Here is a 24180-nt window from a genome sequence, read left to right as displayed (position 1 = left end):
CCCATGGTCTGCAAGCATGACCCAAGTTTCTTCTAGTTGGTTGGTATTTTCATTCACCACCTTGCCCTCTCACTCACATTTCTATCCATGATCTGTTGTGGTACCCCAGTGAAGCTCAACCCCAGCTTCCAATGAAGCACTTCACAATCCTCTGGACACAACACTTAGCTTGACAATTTCAGACCATGAAATCTGCCCCCATTATGATTGTTTTTGGTTAAGATTTTCAGACCCACCCAAGGGGAAAAAAAAGTGCAAGAGAAACTCAACAGATTTGGCAGCATCTGTTGGGGTGGGGGTAGTTTGGGGGGTGGTGTGTGTGGTTGGTGGGTGGCAGTGGAATGGTTTGTGTGAAGTTTCAGGACAGAGGCCCAAAATCTAAAGGAACAACTGGGATAAGGTCCCAGAGAATGTCAGCAACCCTATTAATCAGCTCATTTAGGCACTTGGCAGCTTGTGTGGCTGTAGCCAGAGGCAGTGAGCCTGACTCAGTTTTGCATCTTTCGCCTACCTTCATCCCCACCACCATCGCCACAAATGAGTACACGTGATGTAGACACAAAGACAGACACACACATGTCTCCACAGACATTGCCAGGACCTGCTGAGTATTTCCAACACTCTCTATTTTTAATTCCGGCGATGCAGTCTGGATTTGAGAGAGACAATTTAGCCAGAGAAGACGGAGTTCTAATATTTCTACATATTTGTGCTGGAGGTTTACACATGGGAATTAGTGTTCACTTCCTGCAGACCAAGATGCACTTGTTGTTCTTCCAAAACTGAGACTCAAAACATTTTTCAATTAACCTTTATTTTAGCCTTAAGACCACATATTTCTTTTGCCTTTAATAATGTAAACTTTGAATGTTACCAAAGCTCTAAAAGAAAAATGTTTTTGCTGTACTTTCTGTCAGTGAATGTTTTTAGAAATCTTGTGTACACTTGTGAAATCTTAGTCATTACATAAGGGAAGATATTCATCAAGTTGAACATTCTTCTTACATAAAGCCAATGAGGAGGGTCCATATTGAAGTCTGTAATGAAGCTTAAACCCGTTACTCATCACAGCACTTTAAGATTCTCTGGGCAATTTATGTTGCATTTTGTGCATTCCTATCCAAATTTAACCTAAAATTACTCATTAGAACTTCTCAATGGCATGCTGTTGCTCAGTTTGTACATGCAACGATCAATCTAATTACTTCCCAGCACATTCTTTATCATCAGAGAGTTAGAGATTACACTAAATGACATATAATACACCACACATTAAGTATGTTGTTGTGCTGTGTACTTGAACATAGCAAGAAAGCAGAAACGAGCAGTAGACTTTACAATACGGTTGCTATTGACTCTTGAAAGTAAAATGAGTTCTATAATTAGGATTTCCTATTAGAACAAGATTTCAAATATAAGTGATACCTTGACATTGTCACTGGAAAATATGGAACTATAGAAGTCTACTAAAATTATTGGCTATGTGTCACTACAGAAGAGTTTTAGACTCCATACCACAAATAGTTTAAAATTAATTTGGAAGCCAAGTTCCCAATGGCACAAAAGGTGTGAGAGTACAACTAGAAAATGGCTTCACATCATTTGGATTTGGCACTGAGTGAAGCAGGGCTGCAGTCTAGCACAAATACAAGTTTTTAAAGTTCCTATGTGGAACAATAGGCATTTGGAAGCTGTTTGTTGTGATCTTATTAAAGTACCGTATAGAAGATTCAATGTTAAGACTCCATAGAAGCAGTTAAGCAATCGTTGGGTTGTTCGTAACTAGCTCAAAAAGCATCTATGGACCTTTACCTAATTTTAACCTCAAAGCCCAATTGTTCAGGTGATGCATAATCATCAGCTAGAACATATTATAATTATAGGCTACATTATAGTGACGTCACTTTCACAACTTTTGTTCAAAAACAAGCCTCAGCTGCATTGTTTTTCCATCGCCAGTCCCCTGGGTTACCACTGGTAATCCTGTGTAAACAGAAAATTACCACCTTATTTACCGATTCAAGTGCTTGCTAGTTGGTAGTATGTGACTATATTACTTTTCAAGAGTTGCCGGTTGTACTTTGTAGAAAATTAGTTTGAAGGCAGGCGTAAAAGCTTTCAATATTCCCCAGAATCAACTCTTACCTACGTCGGCGTGATAGATTCTAAATGGCATTCAATGGAAAGTATGAATTGGAGAGTCAGGAAAACTTTGAGCCGCTCATGAAAGCTCTGGGTAAGTTTGACCTGCACCTGCTATTCTTTTGCTTTTTTGACTTAAACTCAGTGTCAATAAATTGATACAAAGGCATTACCTACTTAAAATCAATCCCAGCCAGGTAAAGCCATGTGGTTGAACTACAGTTCACTCACCTCAGTAAAACATCTGTGCCACATTTTATCTTGGTGCGACTTTCATTGAAATGGCTTAGAAACCAAACCATTACTTTGCAAGTACATTTTCCAATTGGCATAATGATCCAGGTTACTCAGTCGATGTGTAAATGTTAAGTCATAGAATAATATAATTAACTAAAGATAACCAGAAGCTGAAATATATGATCTGAGGAAGAGTCACTGGAACTGAAACATCAACTCTGATTCCTGTTTACAGATGCTTCTCCAGCAATTTCTGTTTTTGTTGCTGAAGTGTGTGTGCTATTCTTAAACTGTGTAGTTCGGGTTTTGAGCAAAAGGTAACCTATCAAAAAACAAAATGAAAGGGAATTTGAACATGCTACTTCATTTTTTTCAAGATTCTGTAAGATTTCTCACCAAACAATCTATCAAAGCTTAAGTATGAATTATACCCCAATGAGTTTTTTGTGCCTTCCCATTTTATATTATGGTCTTTGGGTTTGATTAAAAGGACCAAAAAGAGGGGATGTCTGATCAGAACCCTGATTTTTCAGCTCAATTCTTCAATCCCTTCTTACAGTTTGTTGTTTAATCCTCTCCAATGACATTTACTTACTTTCTTTGTCTTTGACTGCTTGAACGTTCAGGTAAATAACCATCCAAGTTCACATCCTGTGTGCCAATCTGACTTAATGCTAGATGTGTCTGTCAGTTTATGATAGTAATGTAACACATCACTATTTATTTTTCATATTTCGATTTTTTAATGTATTTTCCATAAAAATGAATAACTTTTAATTTTTGGTTATAAGTTTGTTTTCCCAAATTAGTGGTCATAGATATTTCTCTTTCTTTCTCAATAGTTTGCAAATAGTGTCTCCCTCTTATAGTTTGCCATTGTTAAATCATAAGAATACTTAACCACCATTAAAAAATGTCAATTTTACCAATGGTATAGCATGTTTCAGTGCATAGACAGTGCAGCATAAAAATGATCAGATCCAACTAAATTACTTCAGTGTCAAGGACCTGCTTACAAGTAATGTTATTAAGAACAAACACAGAAGAGAAGCTTTCTGACAAGTGGGGAAGTTTGAGGAAGATGTCAATGCCATGCAGTTGCTAACAGCATATCTGGAGTAGCACTACCTTTGGGTCATGTTCATCGGGATGTTGGGTGGGGGCCGGGTAAATTGGAAAAGTTGGCTTGTGGGAGATGGAACGCAAACAACATATATTTACATGTGATTAACTTTCAAAGAATGATAGAATTTTGTGTTGTTGTTGACAAATCAAAGAATGTTTGTGCACCTCCCCAACTTTCTGCCTTTCCTCAGACACAAACAGACTGTTTTCCTCCTGCCTACAGAATCGTGAAAGATCCTTATAATGGAAATGAATTAAATGATTAGAATTATAGGGATGAAATAGAGCCTGAGCTTGGTCTTAGGTCAACAGTGTGTGTTTGTATATTGTAATATGCACATATGCAATATAGTGTAGGAATTAAATTTGATCCGATCACAAACACAGTTTTGTACCTGATCCGAAATGTGCCAGTTTAGTGATGTGTAGAACTGAAGCAAAAAAAGCTTCAATTTCCATTAAACATCTTATTGTAAACTTTAACAGGGGAGTGTGTGCGTGCCCACCATTTTTACAAGAACTTCTTACTCTCCATTTCATTCTTCTTGGATAATGCACAGGGACTGTCAATATCAGGGAACCATTAGGAGTGACAACTATGGCCAAAACACACTGACTCAAATTTCAAACCTATTTAAATGTTTGCAGCTGTGTTTGTTTTTAATAAGTGACCCACATTAATCTATTTGACACTTGTAAAACAAATTGGTAGTTTCACATCAACAGTCACATGATCTACAATCATTTCAATACAATACTCAGTGTCTGTGTGCTCCAAGATTCAAGACATCTCCTCTGGGCTGAAGACGAACTTGGAATGGGAGGGGAAGGATCCCGCTGGTGCATTCCAGCCAGATACCATCAACACAAATGGGACTAGGAAAGAGGTTCTGCTGAGAGATTGCAAACATACTGGCGCTAAACAAAAGGCCAAACTAAAAAAGTAATAATCTCTGTATTACTAGCTGAGCCACATGCACATTGGTGTACATTTGTATTTTAACTGGATAAGTTAGATGGACAAGGGTAACATGGAAGATGGATTTCCAAAGTTCATTTATTGCAGTATGTTGCAGAACCTCCCCAGTAAGAGGCATAAAATTGAATACTATGTAATGGGGTAACATTAATAAAAGATCTCAAGGTTAAGAATACTCTAGCAATCACAACATGGTAGTATTTCAAATTCAGTTTGAGGGAGAACAACTTGGGTCTTAAACCTTTAGAAAGACAATTGCAGATATATGAAGAAAGAGTTGTCTAACGAGCGCTGGAAAAATGGATTAAGGGGAATGGTTGTGGAAGACCAGTGACAGATATTTAAGCAGATATTTCATTATGTTTGGTAAAAGAAAAATTACTCTGGTTAAAAAGAAGAACTCAATGGGGAAGGATCAACCATCTGCGGTTAACACGTGTGGACAAGAAGAATATTCTGTCAGGAACCAAGGCATATAAAGCAGAGAAAACTAGTTGCAGGCCACAGGGTTTGGGGTTTTATTAAGCAATCAAAGCAGGTGACTGAAAAGCTAAGAGAGAAAGAAATTTGAATGATCATGAGAGTAAATTGGCAAAAAAATCTTAAAAACGACAGCTTGTATGGGTGCATTAAACATGAGTAACTAAAGTATAGAAGATGCAGTTGAGGAATTAGTAATGTAAGCTGGAAAATGATAAGTAATCTAATATTTTGCATTTGTCTTCATGAAGGAGGATCATTTAGTAATAATACACCCCAATGTTAACAGATCAGCAAGGTGTTAATTAGAGGAAAGATCTTGCCACAGTCTTTACTATGAAGGTCAAAGTATTTGACAAACTAATGGGACCAAGGGCAGACATATTACCAGGACCTAAAGACCTGAATCCAGGCATTTAAAGGAAGTAGTTGCAGAGGTATTGGTAGTATTGGTCAAGATATCCCAGAATTCATTGGATTTTTGTGAACATTCCTGCAGATTGGAACTGCATTCGAGAAGGGATGGAGACAGAAAGCAAAAAACACTGTAGGCATTTAGCCTGTCATATGCCATTGGGAAAATGCGAGAGTCCTTTATAAAGAAACAAATAGCGGAACATTTAGAAAAACTTAACACGGTCAAAGAGTTAAAATGATTTGTGAAAGAAAATAATTTTGACAAATTTGCTTGAGTTCTTTGAGAATATTGCAAGCAGAATTGATAAAGGGTAACTGACAGATTATAGTATATTTAAATTTTCAAAAGGCATTCAATAAGGTTCCACATAAAAAGGTTATTGCTCAAAGTATTGATGGTAATGTATTAGCATGGATTAAGAATTGGTTAACAAACAGATGACAGAGTCAGGATTAATGGATCTTTTTCAGGTTGGAATGGTGTAACTAGTGGGATGCCACAAAGGCCTTAATTATTTACTAACTATATTATTGAATGGGAGGAGGGACAGAATGTAATCCATTGAAATTTGTTGGTAAAATAAGTGGGAGGGTATGTCGTGATCAGGACATAAAGAATCTACATGGGGAAATAAATGGGTTGAGCAAGTGTACAAGAATTTGGCAGATGGAGTTTAACAGTAGAATGTGAAGTCATAAACTTTGGTAGGAAGAATCATAAACCAGACTATTATTTAAATAAAGAAATACTCCAATAAATTGCGATGTAGAGGGGCTTGTGTGTTCTTGTACATGAAATACAAATGTTGGTATCCAGATGTAGCAATTAATTAAGAAATAAATGGAATATTGGTCTTTATTGCAATGAGTATGGAGTTCAACATTACAGAAGTGCTGTTTCAACGCTATACGGTGTTGGTGAGGCTGCCCCTGGAGTATTGTGTTCAGTTTTTGACTCCATAGTTATGTTAGGATATTATGGCATTGGAGACAGCTCAAAGGGATTTGTTAGGCCAATTCCTGAGATGAAGTTAAACAGGTTAGGCCTTTGTTCATCAAGATTTAGACGAATGAGAGGTGATTTTTTCAAAAGTTCATATTCTTTATATATAATAATCTGAGGGAGGTTGACAGAGTAAGTGTTGGAAGGATGTTTCCACTTCTGGGGGAATCTTGAACCAGGGGTCATGGTTTAGGATAATGGAACATACATTTAAAATTGAGACAGACAGGAATTCTCCCAGAGGGTTGTGCATGTTTGGAATTCTTTAGACAGAGAGTTGTGGAGGCCAAATCTCTGAAAGCATTTAATGAGAAGATAGATGTTTGAAACATCAGGGAATTGACAACTATGCTGAGATGTCAAGAAAGAATAGTTTAGGCTTGGGGCAGATCATCCATGATCATGTTGAACAGACTTAAGGGGCCGAACGGCCTACTTCTCCTATTTCTTATGTTAAGCTGTGCTGGAGCTGAAAGTGTGTTAAGCTGTGCTGGAGCATTGTAGAGTGACACTGTGCCTCCATATTTTCAAATGTATATCTCCTGTGATTTAACCAAAAAATAGAAAATTATCTGATGGTAGTGGTAAATCATAGAGCTAAATATTCATGTTTGTTTCATGTTGCAAATTCTGTTTAGACCTTTACTTGAGTACAATGATTAGATCTGAAAAGGCTTTCCTTTTACCTCGGATAAAAACTGATTTTTTTTATGCATTTGTTTTTATTTGCTAGGACTCTCAGATAATATAATTCAGAAATATAAAGACCTCAGCAATGTTATTGAACTTACACAAAATGGGAATTCATTTCAAGCTACTTACAATTATGGCAGCAAAGCAATTACCAATGATTTCACCATTGGACAGGAAAGTGAGTTTTTGTCATTCACAGGGCACAGAGTCAAGGTAAGATTGCTCAGTTTTTGTAGAAGTGTAAGAATTTTTATAAATGAGCTTTTAGTGTTCCCCTTTCAATGAATCAAGTGAAAATTTCCATGTGAGACTCTCAAAAAGGTTCAAAACCACTGACAACATTTCTAAAAATGCATGTTGACTTTGTTTCCACCAACCTCTTTAATAATTGAGTGAAATGTGGTGTAACGCTATTTCACACTGTTCAGCTGAATTTCATGAATGATAGTCCAATGATCCAGACAAATCTGGAGCAAGAATTCTGAATTGCATTTGATCATCCACTTCTGAAACTATGTATTTCACTTGTTCTTGAGTAAGCATTTCTATTTGTTTTTGTGTGATCTCTCTCTATCATACACAGCAGTCCCTTGGTATATAACTTCTCCTCTGCAATTTTTGGTACAATTAGAAGACCTGAAAATGTATTATGAAATTCATTGAATTTTATTTGAAAAGCTTCTGCTTAAAATTTACATTAAGTATAAGTAAAGGAACCATAACCTTTTTGAGGATGATGCTACTTTGTAATTTGACAAACTTTCACAATGATCCACAATGTTTAAAATTAGTGGGTAAACATTTGGGGTTATGTGCGGTTTTCATGATTTATGAACAGCACAGCTAATGATGTGTAACCCCTGATTTATTGTAGGAAGTGCAGCAGCCAATTTACACACAGTACATTTCCACAAACATCAATGTAGTAATGACCAGATAATTGTTTTTAAGCGATGTTGGTTAAGAGAGAAATGTTGGCCAAGACCCTAGGAAAAACTTTCTTGATCATCCTCAAAATAGGATAAATTAGATTGAGTTACAGGCACCTGGGATGTAACTGGGTGTTGGGTTTGGTTAAATTCTCATCAGAAAGATGACATCTTCAGCAGTGACAGGGATTAGCTTAAAGCAGAGATTATGATCATAATGTATATAATATAAATAAATACTGTTTGGTGAAATACACTTATGGTCTGGCATGAGCTTAATCAAACAGACAAACCAATGATAAACAGTCTCAAAGGTTTTGAAAAGATTTGTAGCTCAGGTTGAGGTTCTGGATGTAGGTTTGCTTGTTGAACTGGAAGGTTCATTTCTAGATGTTTCGTCACCTTATTAGGTAACATCTTCAGTGGGCCTCTGGGCGAAGCATTGCTGATGATCTCTGCTTTCTATTTATATGTTTGAGTTTCTTTAGGTTGGTGATGTCATTTCTGGTGGTGATGTCATTTCCCGCGGTGATGTCAGGGGGTGGTAGATGGGGCCTAACTCGATGAGTTTGTTGATAGAGTTCCGGTTGGAATTCCATGCTTCTAGGAATTCTCATGTGTGTCTCTGTTTGGCTTGTCCGAGGATGGATGTGTTGTCCCAGTCGAAGTGGTGTCCTTCCTTATCTGTATGGAGGGATACTAGTGATAGTGGGTCATGTCGTTTTGTGGCTAGTTGATGTTCATGTATCCTGGTGGCTAGTTTTCTGCCTGTTTGTCCAATGTAGTATTTGTTACAGTTCTTGCACAGTATTTTGTAAATGATATTAGTTTTGCTTGTTGTCTCGAAGCTTTTCACAGTTGATAAAGCACTTATTAAAGTTGCTGTTGTCATGTAGATCTCCCAATGTGCTGCACTGGCAGATTTTGAGAGGGAGTACGGCACCACTGTGAGCCGGTAGCGCTATTTTGAAGTGACAGACATTGACTGAACACAAGTTGCCTGATGGAGACCCAGCCTCCTGGGTGAAAGTTCTCTGCAGTGGGTACCTTACAAAGCTAACTCACTTGGGCATCAGTAGACAGTGGCACTGGACCCAGGTTTAAAGATGTGCACATTAGATAGATTGGCCATGCTAAGTTGTCCATAGTGCTCAGGGATGTGTAGTTTAGGGGCATTAGCCGTGGGGAAATGCGGGGTTAAAGGGATAGGGTAGGGGAATGGGTCTGAGTAGGATGAGAGGGTCAGTGTGAACTTGTTGGTCTGAATGGCCTGTTTCCACACTGCATTGATTTGATTTTAAGTTCTCTTGAGCCACACAAGGACACTGCCCTCTGCAGCCAGCTCCATCCAGTCTGTCTCTGTCAGTCAGGGTGGCCTCAAGTGGGACTTGGATTCATGTCACACTACAGGTGACTCCACTGCACTACACAATAAAACACACACAACCATGCACACACAAAGACACAGACACGCACACCCTCTCTCAGACACAAGCTCTCTCTAATATGCATACACACCCCCCCCACACTCTCACCCACGCGCGAACCCTCTCACAAGCTTATACCCCATCACACCCACAGACATACTTCACCAAGCTTACACACACGCTCTCACACCCACACGCACACACTCACATACACACACTCCTTCTTCTCTCCTGCACGCACACGCATGTAAATTCATGGGGTGAATATGTATTTGCAGAATTATATTTTAGTTTGCTCAAAAAATGCACAACCTACATTCAGTCCATGTAAGATTCTGTAAATCCCACTTTAGAAATAGAACCAGTCTGACTCAGGACTGGGACTCAGACAAACTTTAACCTCACATCTTTAATGCATTGACTGAGCTGCGATGACACAATTTGTTAGAAAACCTGAAGTTATCTTGAGAATGCTGACTTAAAAGGTGTTCTGGGATTTACATATTAACGAACTAAAACTAGCAAAACCATTCTAAAAGATGAAAGAGTTAATCTAAGTTTGTTTGATATATTTCAGCCACATGACACTGTAACTTTTTGTGCTAAATTCTGTGTCTTCTGGTCCTGCTCCACATCTACCTGATGAAGGAGTGGCGCTCCAAAAGCTAGTGCTTTCAAATAAACCTGTTGGACTATAACATGGTGTGGTGTGATTTTTACCATTGTTAATCAGGGTGGACTCTGCTGCCATCTGTAGGGAAAGGAGCTTGTTATGGAAAACCTGGAGGAAAACATTGTTAAAGCAGAGTGCTGCTTTTTGCCTGGTGTCTGACATCTCCAGTGACAGATCAGGGGATGAGCAGAAATTGAGTGATGGGTCAGGGGTTGCAAAAAGTGAGGTTCCCTTTAAATTTGATGTGAGCTCTGGAAGATCCCATCAGGCTCTAGAGCTTTCTGCATATAATTTAATCTTAAACCTGTGCGTTGAAAGTGAAATGAGCTGAGAAGAACATAATCACATGGAAAAAAAACCTGGCTCACGTAAGAGAGGAAGACTCTCCTTTTTTTATGCATACTTCCACACTTAAGGTGGAAATATTTTTGTGAGACAATGTGTGTGTTTAAGTGTGATGTGATCAACTGATTACAATGAAGGAGCATCAAATGTAATGTTATTAATCACATAACAGCAAGTTATAGTCCAACAGGTTTATTTGGAATCACTAGCTTTTTAAGTGCTCCTTCTTCATCAGGTCTTCAAAGACAGTGCTTTGAAAACTAGTGATTCCAAATAAACCTGTTGGACTATAACCTGATGTTATGTGATTTTTAACTTTGCCCACCCCAGTCCAACACTAGCACCTCCAAATCATAAATATAATGTGACAGCCTCAAACTGCATCCTCTGTAGTACTGAAGTACCCCTTGTAAGGAAACTTGTAGATTCTCTGATTTTCCATAAAAATATTTGAAAAATAACTTTACCAGAGAACGAGGCTCTTGACCATATTTACAATAAGGATTTATTCAAATAATTTAACAGGCTTATCACAATTCTTTGTCAGATGTAGGGAGGAGGTATTGACTGTCTTGAAAATCATTAAGATGGATAAGTTCCCAGGGCCTAATAGGATCTAACCCAGGATCTGAGACAAGCAAGAGAGGAGATCCCTGGGGTCTTGACAGAGATCTTTGTATCCTCTTTAGCCACAGATGAGTTCCCAGAAGACTGGAGAATAGCCAAAGTTGTTTCTTTGAAAGTGGAGTCGCAGATAGATAGGATAGTGAAGAAGGTGTTTGATATGCTTTCTTTTATTGATCAGAGTACTGAGTACAGGAGTTGGGAGGTCATGTTGCGACTGTACAGGACATTGGTTAGGCCACTGTTGGAATATTGCGTGCAATTCTGGTCTCCTTCCTATCGGAATTATATTGTGAAACTTGAAAAGGTTCAGAAGAGATTTACAAGGATGTTGCCAGGATTAGAGGATTTGAGCTAAAGGGAGAGGCTGAACAGGCTGGGGCTGTTTTCCCTGGAGCATCGGAGGTTGAGGGGTGACTTTATAGAGGTTTATAAAATCATGAGGGGTATGGATAGGGTAAATAGACAAAATCTTTTCCCTGGGGTGGGGGAGTCCAGAACGAGAGGGCATCAGTTTAAGATGAGAGGGGAAAGATATAAAAGGGATCTAAGAGACAACGTTTTCACAGAGAGGGTGGTATGTGTATGGAATGAGCTGCCAGAGGAAGTGGTGTGGAGGCTGGTACAATTGGAACATTTAAAAGGCATTTGGATGGGTATATGAATAGGAAGGGTTTGGAGGGATATGGGCCGTGTGTGGCAGGTGGGACTAGATTGGGTTGGGATATCTGGTCGGCATGGACGGGTTGGACTGAAGGGTCTGTTTCCATGCTGTACATCTCTATGACTCTTTGATTCTAAGCGCGACAGGGATAATCCAGGAAATTATAAGCTGGTGAACTTGACACAAGTAGCAGGGAAATTATTGAATAGGAGTTTATGGACAGGCTTTACTACATTTGGTAAAAAAAAATTGGACTTTTAACAGATAATCAGCATGGCTTGTGCGGTGGAGGTCTTGTCTGTCAAGCATTTTTGAGGGAGTGATGAGGATAGGGCAGCTGATGTCATCTAAATGGATTTTACTAAAACATTTGACAAGGTCCCTCGTGATAGACTGGTCTAGTAGATTAATTCACATGGGATCCATGGTAAGTTGGTAAATTGGATACAAAGTTGATTTGATCATAGAAGACAGAAGGTAGATGTGCAGTGCTGTTTTTCTAACTGGAGATCTGTGTTCCACAAGGATCAGTGTTGGGACATCTGTTGTTTTCAGTATATATAAATGAAAATATAGCTGGTCTGGTTATAGACAACATGAACATTGGTGGAGTTGTGGATATTGAGAATGAATTTCAAAGGATGTAGCAGGATATAAATCAGTTGGTAAGCTGAGTGAGAACTGGCAGATGGAGTCTAATCCAGATAAGTGTGAAGTGATACATTTTGAAAGGTTGAATGCAAGAGAAAAGTATACAGTTAATAGCAGGACTCTTAGGAACATTGATGTACAGAGGGGTCTTGGGATGCAAGACCATAAGTGAAAATGGCAAAATGGGTGGATAAGATGGTAAAGAAGGCTTACAATATGTTTGACTTAATTGATCGGGCATTAATTATAAAGGTTGGCAAGTCACGTTTAGTTTGGCCACATATGAAGTCTTAAGTGGAGTTCTGGTCACCACACTATAGGAAGGCTGTGGAGACTTTACAGAGGCTGGAGAAGAGGTTTACCACAATGTTGCCGTGATTGGAATAAATTAGCTTTAACGAGAAGTTGGACAAACTTGGATTGTTTTTGTCAGAGTGTTGGAGGCTGAGGAGCGACCTGATAGAAGTATGTAAAGTTGAAGGATATAGATAGGGTGGATAATTGGAGTCTTTCTGCCAAGGTGGAAATTTCAACCACTAAGGGCCATGGATTTAAGGAGAGAGGGAGAAAGTTTAAAGGAGATGTGCTAGGCACATTTTTTACACAGAGGGTGGTAGGTTCCTGGAAGATGCTGCTGGGGAGGTGATAGAAGCAGATACATTAATAAAATTTAAGAGACATTGAGACAAGCACGTAAACAAGCTGGAAATAGACAGATACAGACCATGTGCAGGCTGATGGGATTAGTTTAGAATTACATCATGGTCAACACAGACATGGTGGGCGAAAGGACCTTTTCCTGTGCTGTACTGTTCTATGTTCTAATGTACTGAAACTGACCATAAATCTAAAGGAAATATTGAAATTGAATGTAGCGAGCACTGTGTGTTACGCTTTCCAAACATCCACACACACTTGTAGACCAGAAAATATCTCCCTCCCCCACATTCCCAATGTATTGACCAGTGGTCATATCAGCCTATGTTCCTCAATAGACATATCTAGACAGCCTCCCGTTGAGTAGACAGCATTAAATATAGTTAGATCTGAAAGGCAGAATAGCAACATGACTCATCTTGCTGAATTAAAAGCCCTAATGGATAGACTTTATAAAAGACAACATTTTTTTCATCTCCTCTCATTTCACTTTTTCATATCCTCAGCTACTGAGCAGAGTCTGTAACCTGACCCCCTTCACTGTCCAGATATTTTAAAAATCTTTGCTAGAGCAACAGATTGTCACATCACTGGTTGTGAAATAAAGCATTTTCCTTTTTCAAATAAAAATCAACATTGTTGTAGGGGCTGCATATTCAGCAAAGTGTCAGAGTGCTACAATGTACTGGAAAATTACCAGGTCTGGAAAACATTTTAGTCTTTAATTTGAAATCTTCGGAATCAGTCTTGGACCAGAGCAAATGCTGTGCACCTATGATTCAGGCATCAAACCAAGTAGAGCTGCATCCTATATGCAAAGGTTAACATGTGCCATCAAGTTTGAGTTTAAAAGTATACTCAGCAGCATCAGGCAATACTGCCCTCATGGGGAGGAACATAGGAACAGCAGAAGTTCACTCAGCCTCTTGAGGTTGTTCTGAACTCTTTGAGATCATGGCTGATCTATCATCCTTGACCTTCTAATTCAACTTCTTTCATAATATTCCTTAGCCACCCTTGGTTAACAATAATCTATCAATCTCTGCGTTAAAATTAATTATTGACCTGCCATCAATTTCTGTTTGTGAAAGAGAGTTCTATATGTTGGCTGCTCTTGGCATGCACAAATGTTTCTGAACTGCTGAGACCTGGATCTGAGTTTTAAGCTGTACCTCCTAGCCTTAGACTTGCCAACTAATTGCAATAATTACTCCAAGAGTTCCCTTGGTTACCTTGAAAAGCTTGATCAAATCACGCCTTAACCTCCTAGCTTCCAAAAAAATTACTAGTTTCTCTGCACATGATTTAAGTTTTGTTGTTCAGGTATCATTTTGGTAAATCTCCTCCCAAAACTGATACATCCTTTTGATTGTGTTGTGCCTGGAATTGCACAGAGCAGAGTGCTCCCGTGGAACGATGACATTGTATAACTGTAGCACAACTTCAACCTTCTAGTAGTCTGATCCTCTCAATTTAAAAGCTACTCTTCCATGAATATTTTGGATTATTTTGTGTATTTGCCTATATACATACTGATATATGTACATTGACTTTGAAGGCTGTTTGGATCCCTACTGTTTAGCTTTTCACCATTTAGATCATACCCTGTTCTATCCTTTTTAGATCCAACTCACATTTGCCTGCACAGAAATCCATCTGCCTGAGTTTGCCAGAGGATTATCAGCACTAGTGATTCGTTTAGTAATTCCTTGTAGATGATTGACAACATTGAACACTTTTTTAAAAACCTAATCTTTTGAAGAAACCAGATATTATCCTGCTGTTTGTTTTTAGGCTTTGGCAAAACTGGAAGGTGAGAATAAGCTTGTTATCACTATGGATGGATTGACTGCAACCATGGACTTGAGTGGAGACAAAATAATTGAAGTAAGTTACTGTTGTTATTGGCACTGCCATTGAAGCCGCTTTTTGGGATTGCTCAAAGACTTATCAATGGCACAATTCTATGAGTGCCAGGAAATCTGATTACATTAGCTTTCTCGAAACCTCTTTCAAAATCACAGACTTGAATATTCAGTTCTTAAGTTTAATTTAGTTATTTCCTGTATTGATGTTTTAAGTGAGTACTTGTGCATATAATCAATCCATGTGTCTTAAAAACCAAAATAGAATAAAATACCAGTTGAGCTCACGCTGTGATTTTAGACTAAATGGGAGATGCTGTTATTCTAGTTATTGAACCAGAACAAAAATTATATAAAGGCTACTCAAATCAGCAAAACATCACGATGAATGTCTCAAGTTAGTTCAAATAAGGCAATGCATTAGCGTAGGATCCAAGGTTGTAAACCTTGATGTTAGCATGTTAGAATTTCCTAACTGAATTCCACAATATACTTGCTTCTAAATTAAAGGTTACAGACGATATGAGCAGCCTTTTGAATGGATATCTGTACACAAACAGATGCCTAATTAGTGAAAGAGCTTCTACCTTCACTTTAGTTGATGTATAAATATTAGAGAAGATGCCATATGTAGGGAAGTTCTTCCGATTTAATGGGGCAGTTGTAATCTGTCTTGTCTCTTTGAAAACTGACAAGATCCAGTTCAATCCTGGTTTGTACTCTTTCTCGTTTTGTTGGCCATGAAAGAGCAACTACATGCTGTTGTTCTGCAATATCTATTCCAAAGCTATATACACAAAGCTGTCTTGAATTGAGTTGAGTCTTCATGCCTCCAGTGCAGGGAAAGTAAAACAATAGGAGGAGATTGTTTAGTAAGCCAGAAGCTCCAGTTAATGCTTTTGAGACAAAGGTTCAAATCCCATCATCACAGTTAATGAAACTTGAAATTCACCAAATAAAAATCGGGAATTACAATTAAATTATCATCAATTGTCATAAAAACCGTCGGGTTCACTATTGTCTCTTAAGGAAAGAAATCTGACATCCGTACCTGATCTGGTCCCCATGTAACTCCGTGTCCACAGTAATCTGGTTGACTGTTAACTTTCTTGCAAAATGTTTAAGCAAGCCAATCAGTTCAAGGGTAATTAAGCTTGGACAAAAATTGCTGGTCTTGCCAGCAATTGCCAAATGCCATGAACAAAAAACGTTTGCTGTGCAACTGCCATTACCGCACTGACCATTGGCACTCCCTGGGGTCTGTCTGGTAGAGGTTGCATGATGCATCACTCGCGATGGAAGTATGTACTGCAGATGCTGGCGATTAGAGTCAAGATTAGAGTGGTGCTGGAAAAGAACAACAGATCAGGCAGCGTCCGAGGAGCAGGATAATCAACGTTTTGGGCAAAAGCCCTAATGAAAGGCTTTTGTCCGTAACGTTGGTTTTCCTGTTCCTCAGATGCTGCCTCACCTGTTGTGCTTTTCCACTCTAATCTTGATGCATCACTCTGTCTGGTATTAGCTGGAGAGATGAAAAGGAAGTTTGATTTTAAATTTGTCAGTCTAGGAAAGCTGGGAGTGGAGTCACCGTAACCAGAAACCCTAACCACCTTACCGTACATCAAAGAAGTTTCACAAATGACAGCCAGACTACTAAGACCCCTCGGAATCCTAGTAGCACACAAACCGACCAACACTCTCAAACAAAAACTAACAAACTTAAAAGACCCAGTACAACCCATGGACAAAACCAACATCATCTACAAAATTCCATGCAAGGACTGCCACAAACACTACATAGGACAAACGGGAAGAAAGTTAGCCACCAGGATACACAAACCAGCTAGCCACAAAAAGACACGACCCTCTCTCCCTCGTAGCCCTACACACAGATGAAAAAAACCCACCAATTCAACTGGGACAACACATCTATCCTGGGACAGACTAAGCAAAGACATGCCAGAGAATTCCTAGAAGCCTGGCACTCCAACCACAACGCCATAAACAAACACATAGATCTAGATACCATCTATCAACCCCTCAGAAAACGAACAGGAAATGACATCACCACAAACCCCAGGAACCCCATCCAGGAAAACATATAAATAGAAAGCAGGAGACAACAGCTTCGCTTCACTTGGAGGTCGCCACTGATGATGTTACCTAGCCACGTAATGAAACATCTGGAGATCAAACCTACAGCTCAGTGAGCAAACCTACACCCTAAACCTCAACCTGAGCTACAAACCTTCACAAACCTTGCACCACATTATCTCTTCCCTCCACCCACCACATACTCCAGAGATTAGGGTTTCCTTAGAATGTTATTTCCAATCCAGTGTTTGGTCAGACAATTTGATTTTGTAGTGGGCATGAGCTGACAGGTTGCCTGGGGGGAGTTTAATTTCTGGAAACATCCTTTTAGTCCAATGCTGTCAAGGTCCAGTCCTTAAAATGAACCAACCTCCATGAATTTTACCTGTCAGCAACCAAAACCCTTTCCAAACAAAAATGGATCGCAGTTGTGCGTCTTTATTTTTTTTCCCCATTTATTTCCAGCTCACTACCACCTTCTCAAGGGAAACTAGGGACAGGAATAAATACTGCCCAGCCAGTGGTGCCCACATCCCACAAAAATGAATGCATTTTTAAAATATTTAAATTTTATATATCATTTACATTTCGATCCTGACACTACTCCATTCTACCTTTTCTCTCTCTTTTACCACATTCCTTGAAATGATCAGCTCTACTAAAACCTTTTTCCACCAATTTTAAAATCCCTTTACATCCCTCAATGTCGAATCTTCAGCTCATCTTGCATTCTCTGGGAGGTTTTGCTAGATTAACTATGCTGTATAAATACAAGCAGTTGCTATTTCCCATAACTCTTAGTCTTCAAGATTACACACATTTATAACAGTTTTAATATTGCTTCAGAGGAACTAATAAATATTACAGGATTTATAATTTTAACCAGGTAGTGTATAGTGTAAATGGCTCATGCAATGACATGATTTATCACGTCTTCTGAGATTCTTTAATCGTAATAAAATGCTCCCTTTCAATTTGTCCTCACAAACTGAATTAACAGCAAAATCAAAATGCTACCTAATGCAAGGCATCTACGTTTCTTTATTTAAAAGTTTTATTTTAAGCATTTCTGTACAAATTCTTTTTGCATCAACTTTACAATAACTTTACATATTGCAGAATGTGAAATAATGTCAATAAAAATAACATGGATGGAAATTGGCCAAAGGGCATTGACTATGCAATGTGATTATGGAGCCTCAATAACTTCTACATATCAATAGAAACAAGTCACTGGATTCTTTTACTCTTAGATATTACAGTACCTCACTGGTTTGAAACTGTTCTCATTTTCTCTCGCATTCATTTTTATAGTTCAATAAATAAACCTGCTGAAAAGCATACGCTGAAATATTCATCTAGTTTTTCCTCTTTATGGATGTTGCAAAGCCAGCTGATTGTCTTTTTTCCTTGATTAGCCTTAATTAGGATACTTTCTTAAGGTGAATGTAAGATTGCATTTGAAAAGATTCACTTCTGTTCTTTGTCTCATTTCTTTTAGACTATGAGCAATGGAGAAATTACTGCAAAGAAAATTTGGAAAAGAATTTAAAGTGTACAAAATGGACTTGAACACAATGAAGCCTGTACCACACTGTGTCAATTTGTATAACTGAAATGGAAGCAATGTAATTGGATTAATAGCTGTGAATGAATTATTACTTACATTTTCTTTATAGTAGTAATATTTTTTCATTGTCTATCTAGATGAAGTTTGGAATAAATATTTACAGTTAAAGGATGAAAATCCGTTGTCTCTTGGTTGTGATTAAATTGTAGGGATTCTGGGATAAAACAGAATCACCATTTGAAACAATTGTAACATTTGCTTAGAAAGATGGACATCAGGTTTATGGAAAAGGTTTATTTTGTGTAAACTGAATATTGTAAATTGGTGGTGTTTGTGTGAGACATTTAGCCAGAATCTGCCTTTACACATTCTAGTTTCACTTGATTGAAATAGTCAAAGGCATTTTCTTGCTAAACTGTTCTTGTTTACTTATGCTTATTTGATTTTTCTACATATAAATAATACAGTTTTATTATAACACTAAAATAGATCAGGTAACCCATGAATGACAAATCATTAATTAATTATACGTTTCATTACAGATCGAATTTAAAAAACTCAGTTAACCTTTTAATGCAAGGTTTGTGAAAGTTTAGTATTAGTCTATGGTCAGTCGTCTGACTTGAGTTCCTCCTTTACAAATTCAGAGACCTTGTTGCATTTAACACTGACATCAATTCTAGACTAAAAGCATAAAACCTATTCTGCTGTAGCCCAGCTTATTTAGAGTAACTTAGTGAGATGAGGCAGATTTTAAAGTGATTCTTATAGGATTTAATTCATGTTCAGAAAATAACATAGAAAGCTGACATTCCCTTTCAAAAAATTATATTGACAAAAGTAAAGCAATATTCATACATAAAGTTATTTAATATTCATAAAATAAATGACTGTTTTAATCTTGACAACTACCAAAAAAAAAGACTCCTCCTGATTTGTTTGTTCTCAATAGTGCTGAGGAACCTGGACAATGGCAAAGCCAACTCTGCCACCTGGAGGCCAGATGCTCATTGAGAAGAAATCTGAATTAAAAGTTAACACATTAAATGCTTATTTTAGTTGACATGGATAATAATAAGGTTTTAAAAATCCTATTTATAAAAAAGACAATTTTCAGCAATCAAGTATTTAATTATGCTGGTATTTTGAAAATTAAGCCAAATAGAACTTCATGAAGAAAAGTGCTACTTTTGATGTTTTACATTTGACTTTTGGAGCACCAAAACTAATTTGAATTACCAAATGATATGAATCAATTTGAAGGAATATTTGAGCAAGCATAATAAAGTGGAAATCTTTGAAATATCATAGCATTTGAATTAACTCATAAATATAAATTGTACATTTTTACCACTGATTTTTACTCTGGGCAGGCAATTCTTTAATGTTGCAGTGTGCAAATAAAAGTAATTATGTTTCCTGTGTGAAATTCAATTGCTATTATAAATTATGTAGTCACACCTTTCCAAATGCCCAAAATAAAAACTAAAATATTCTTCAAGGTTTGTGCGAAGATTTGTAGCTCGGGTGCTCGTTGTTGTGGTTCTGTTCGCCGAGCTGGAAGTTTTTGTTGCAAACGTTTCGTCCCCTGGCTAGGCAACATCATCAGTGCTCTGGAGCCTCCTGCGAAGCGCTTCTTTGATGTTTCTTCCGGTATTTATAGTGGTCTGTCTTTGCCGCTTCCGGGTGTCAGTTTCAGCTGTCCGCTGTAGTGGTTGGTATATTGGGTCCAGGTCGATGTGTTTGTTGATGGAGTTTGTGGATGAATGCCATGCCTCTAGGAATTCCCTGGCTGTTCTCTGTCTGGCTTGCCCTATGATAGTAGTGTTTTCCCAGTCGAATTCATGTTGCTTGTTGTCTGAGTGTGTGGCTACTAGGGATAGCTGGTCGTGTCGTTTTGTGGCTAGTTGATGTTCATGTATGCGGATTGTTAGCTGTCTTCCTGTTTGTCCTATATAGTGTTTTGTGCAGTCCTTGCATTTGCAAGGACTGCACAAAACACTATATAGGACAAACAGGAAGACAGCTAACAATCCGCATACATGAACATCAACTAGCCACAAAACGACACGACCAGCTATCCCTAGTAGCCACACACTCAGACAACAAGCAACATGAATTCGACTGGGAAAACACTACTATCATAGGGCAAGCCAGACAGAGAACAGCCAGGGAATTCCTAGAGGCATGGCATTCATCCACAAACTCCATCAACAAACACATCGACCTGGACCCAATATACCAACCACTACAGCGGACAGCTGAAACTGACACCCGGAAGCGGCAAGGACAGACCACTAAAAATACCGGAAGAAACATCAAAGAAGCGCTTCGCAGGAGGCTCCAGAGCACTGATGATGTCGCCTAGCCAGGGGACGAAACGTTTGCAACAAAAACTTCCAGCTCGGCGAACAGAACCACAACAACTAAAATATTCTATTTGCATGAATCTGCAGATGCCGTGCTGTGTGTCAAACCACTCAAGCAAGCAAATAATTAAATCATTAAACCACTGAGCACTGAAGTGACACAAAATCCCCTGTTGATTTCTAGCATGTGCTTGTTTGAATGGTGACTTAAGAGGAGGAGAGGTTGGCTTTGCTTATCTGAGAGGAAGGCAAAATATAACACGGTGTCATTTAAATTAAAGGATTTTCACATAAATATAGTCATTAAAGGAGTTACAGTTGACCGTGAAGAAAGAGGACTTAACTTGGATTTGACTTGTTTATGCAAGTTACCATGATTATTAATTATTCATAATTATTCATAATTAAACAAATAAAGAAGTTAACAACAGGCATTATGATTCAGCTATCAATAAGCCGAATAAAATAAGTTGAATAGTTTGAATAGAGCAGCAAGATTGTCACCTTTCACACTGCGTTCCTCAGGCAGCATAGTGATCGATGGTACCTTCCATAACTTTGCAATTGTGCTCATTTCTCCAGCTGAAGATCAGGGAGACAAAATTACAAGGATTAGAAGTGCTGCTGAACAAACTCTGATTTTTGTAAATATCATCTCCAAAGATATAAAGATACATTTAACTTCAGTCAATGAGAACTGTTCAAGTTGTAATCTGAGATACAACTCTTGTGTTGTAACAAATATAAGTGATTGTAAACTGGGGAGTCACAAAGAAACAGAAATGCTAATACTTCAACCTGCTACAGAAAAAGTCTGTTTGTACTGTTTTATATATTTTCTCAAAGTGGGAGATGAGCTGCCGATGAGGGAAAGTATATTTAATATGTAGTTTTCTTTTCTTTAGTACTTCATATTTCAGGTGTTCCTAAGAGGGGCTGATAGTTTCGAATGTGTCTGATAATTAGCTGACATTATCCACAGGTTTAGAATGCAATGAGTTGACAGTAAGATGACCAGCCCCTATCCTTTCTAGGTCGCTGATCTAAAAGCTCCTTTTCATTCCCCTCAGTAGTGCAGAACGGTTACTGCTGCATACAGCCTCCATTTAAAAAAAGCGTTTTATTTTAAAGTGAGACAAAAATAACTTTGATTTGTAACTTCCCTCCAATTCAAAGGACAATCCGTAAAATACTATAACTCCTTGTTTTTACAAAAACTAGGGGATTTTGTGGGTTGGATTTGAAGATTGCACATTAGAGGCTATGGAACTGTGTCCAAAAGCAGTTCATTGTGTATGCAAGATTGTGAAACTAATCTGATTTGTGTCAATCCTTTTTGGATGGTGTATCTGCAGTCATTTAATTGAATCAAATAAATTCACAACCAAGTTGGTGCACTGCACATGTGCCAGCTCTTCAACTGAAAATGTCTATTTTAATTCCATGTATATGTATTATTTTTAAACTGCCTGACCCTTTTTAATAACATTATGGTTTCTGCCTTAATGGCTGTTCATGGTAAAGTATTCTGTTCTCTAACACTTCCTTTATGAAAAAAAATTCTCCTTCTTCCCCTTTTTAATTTACTTCAGTCCATATCCTTTACCTGCTATCTATTTTCCAGCAAACAAACCACTTTATGTTGTCCTCATGATATTTTTGATAATGTTGGAAACTTTTATTTAAACTTAACTGAAATCCATTTCTAATTTTTTTTAACGAAATATAGTTTTCAATATCATTCCGGTGAAACTTTGCCAAATTATTTTGCATTTGGGTGCTCAATAGTGCACCATATTCCAAATGTAAACTATCTAGACTTGTGTAAATCCTGATGAAGGGCTTTTGCCCGAAACGTCGATTTCGCTGCACTTTGGATGCTGCCTGAACTGCTGTGCTCTTCCAGCACCACTGATCCAGAATTGTGTAACTTCAACCTTTCTTTGTTTATGTGATGTCCATGCTCCCTATACCCTATAATCCCATACATATCTCTATATCCTTAGATATCCGCTGACACTCTTTTAATACTGTATATTGTTTGAGTGTATATCTAGTATGTTATGAGTGGGAGTTATGGCTCTAGTGCTAGGAAGGTGGAATCTGCAATTGTTGGGATGGTATGGATGTTCCCAATGATCAGGGTGTCTAGACTAAGTATACTAAACATTTAGGACAACTTAGGGGAATTTCTTCTCCCAAAGAAGTAAGTCTGTGGAAGGCTCTCCCACAGAAAGCAGTTGAGTCCCAAGTATTGAATGTTTTCAAAAGGTTATATATAGTTCACAAGGCTAACGGGACCAAAGGGAGAAAGTGGGAACAGGGAACTGAGTTGGATAATCAGCCATGATGATATTGAATGGTGGAGCAGGGTCAAATGGCCTACTCTGGCTCCTATTTTCTGTGTCTCTAGGTACAGTATACACCTGAAGCTTGCTGAAATTGGTGCTCTAATGAGCCATAAAACTAGAGAGGTAGAGACGGCTTTTAAACAAAACAAAGGTGATGAGAGGTCAAGCCTGAGGAAATGTAGAAAATCAAGATGTAGGGTCGAAATTGGACAGCAAATTAATGACAAAGCAAATTAAGTTGAAAATTATGGGATGAGACAAAGAATAAAGTTAACATTACACAGACGATGAACACTAAATTTTACAAAAGTAATACAAGGGAAGTGGTGCTGAGTAAACCAATAGAGCTGTGGGATGGAAAAATCCCAGGGTTCTGATGGACTTCATCCAAGGATCTTAAAAGAAAAGGCTAATGGGAAACTTCAGACCAATTAGCCTGACATCTGTCTTGGGGAAAATGTTAGAATCAATTATTAGAGAAGTTGTAGGTGAGCACTGAGAAAAAAAATCAAGCAATCAGAACAATTGAGCAAAGTTTTGTGAAAGAAAACAAAAGTACAGTGCTGGAGAAATTCACCATGTTTGGCAGCATCTGTGAAGCAAAGCACACAAAGTGAATATTTCATGTCTAGTGTCATTTCCTCAGTACTGATGAAGGGTCACTGGACTCAAAACTGTATTAAGTTTTTTTTTTGCCTCTTCACATATAATGCCAAAACTGGTTTGTTTCTCTAGGAGTTTCTATTTTTGGTTCAGGTCTACGCACTGTGTGGCAGGAGTTCTGGAGGATGGCATTGAAATGGAGTCAGAATGTAAGGAAAAAGCTCCTTGGAAAATTGTCTGCAATCTCTCATGCTGATCAAAATTGTGTAATACAAATCCACT

The 24180-nt window shown here is 38.1% G+C and overlaps 1 protein-coding gene across 1 annotated transcript; it reads left to right on the top strand.

The window, feature by feature from the left end:
- Positions 1–2169: 2169 nt before the first annotated feature.
- LOC132827960 (fatty acid-binding protein 1, liver-like) lies at positions 2170–18838 on the top strand. The gene is made up of 4 exons (XM_060844810.1): positions 2170–2236; positions 7117–7289; positions 14841–14933; positions 18785–18838. The coding sequence occupies exons 1-4, from the start codon at positions 2170–2172 to the stop codon at positions 18836–18838; spliced, it is 387 nt and encodes a 128-aa protein (XP_060700793.1).
- The last annotated feature ends 5342 nt before the right edge of the window (positions 18839–24180 follow it).

The sequence above is a fragment of the Hemiscyllium ocellatum genome, chromosome 25, assembly GCF_020745735.1.
Source record: "Hemiscyllium ocellatum isolate sHemOce1 chromosome 25, sHemOce1.pat.X.cur, whole genome shotgun sequence".
NCBI classification, from domain to species: domain Eukaryota; kingdom Metazoa; phylum Chordata; class Chondrichthyes; order Orectolobiformes; family Hemiscylliidae; genus Hemiscyllium; species Hemiscyllium ocellatum.
The sequence above is the reverse complement of the archived record's forward strand: the minus strand, read 5'-3'. Positions and strand labels throughout refer to the sequence as shown.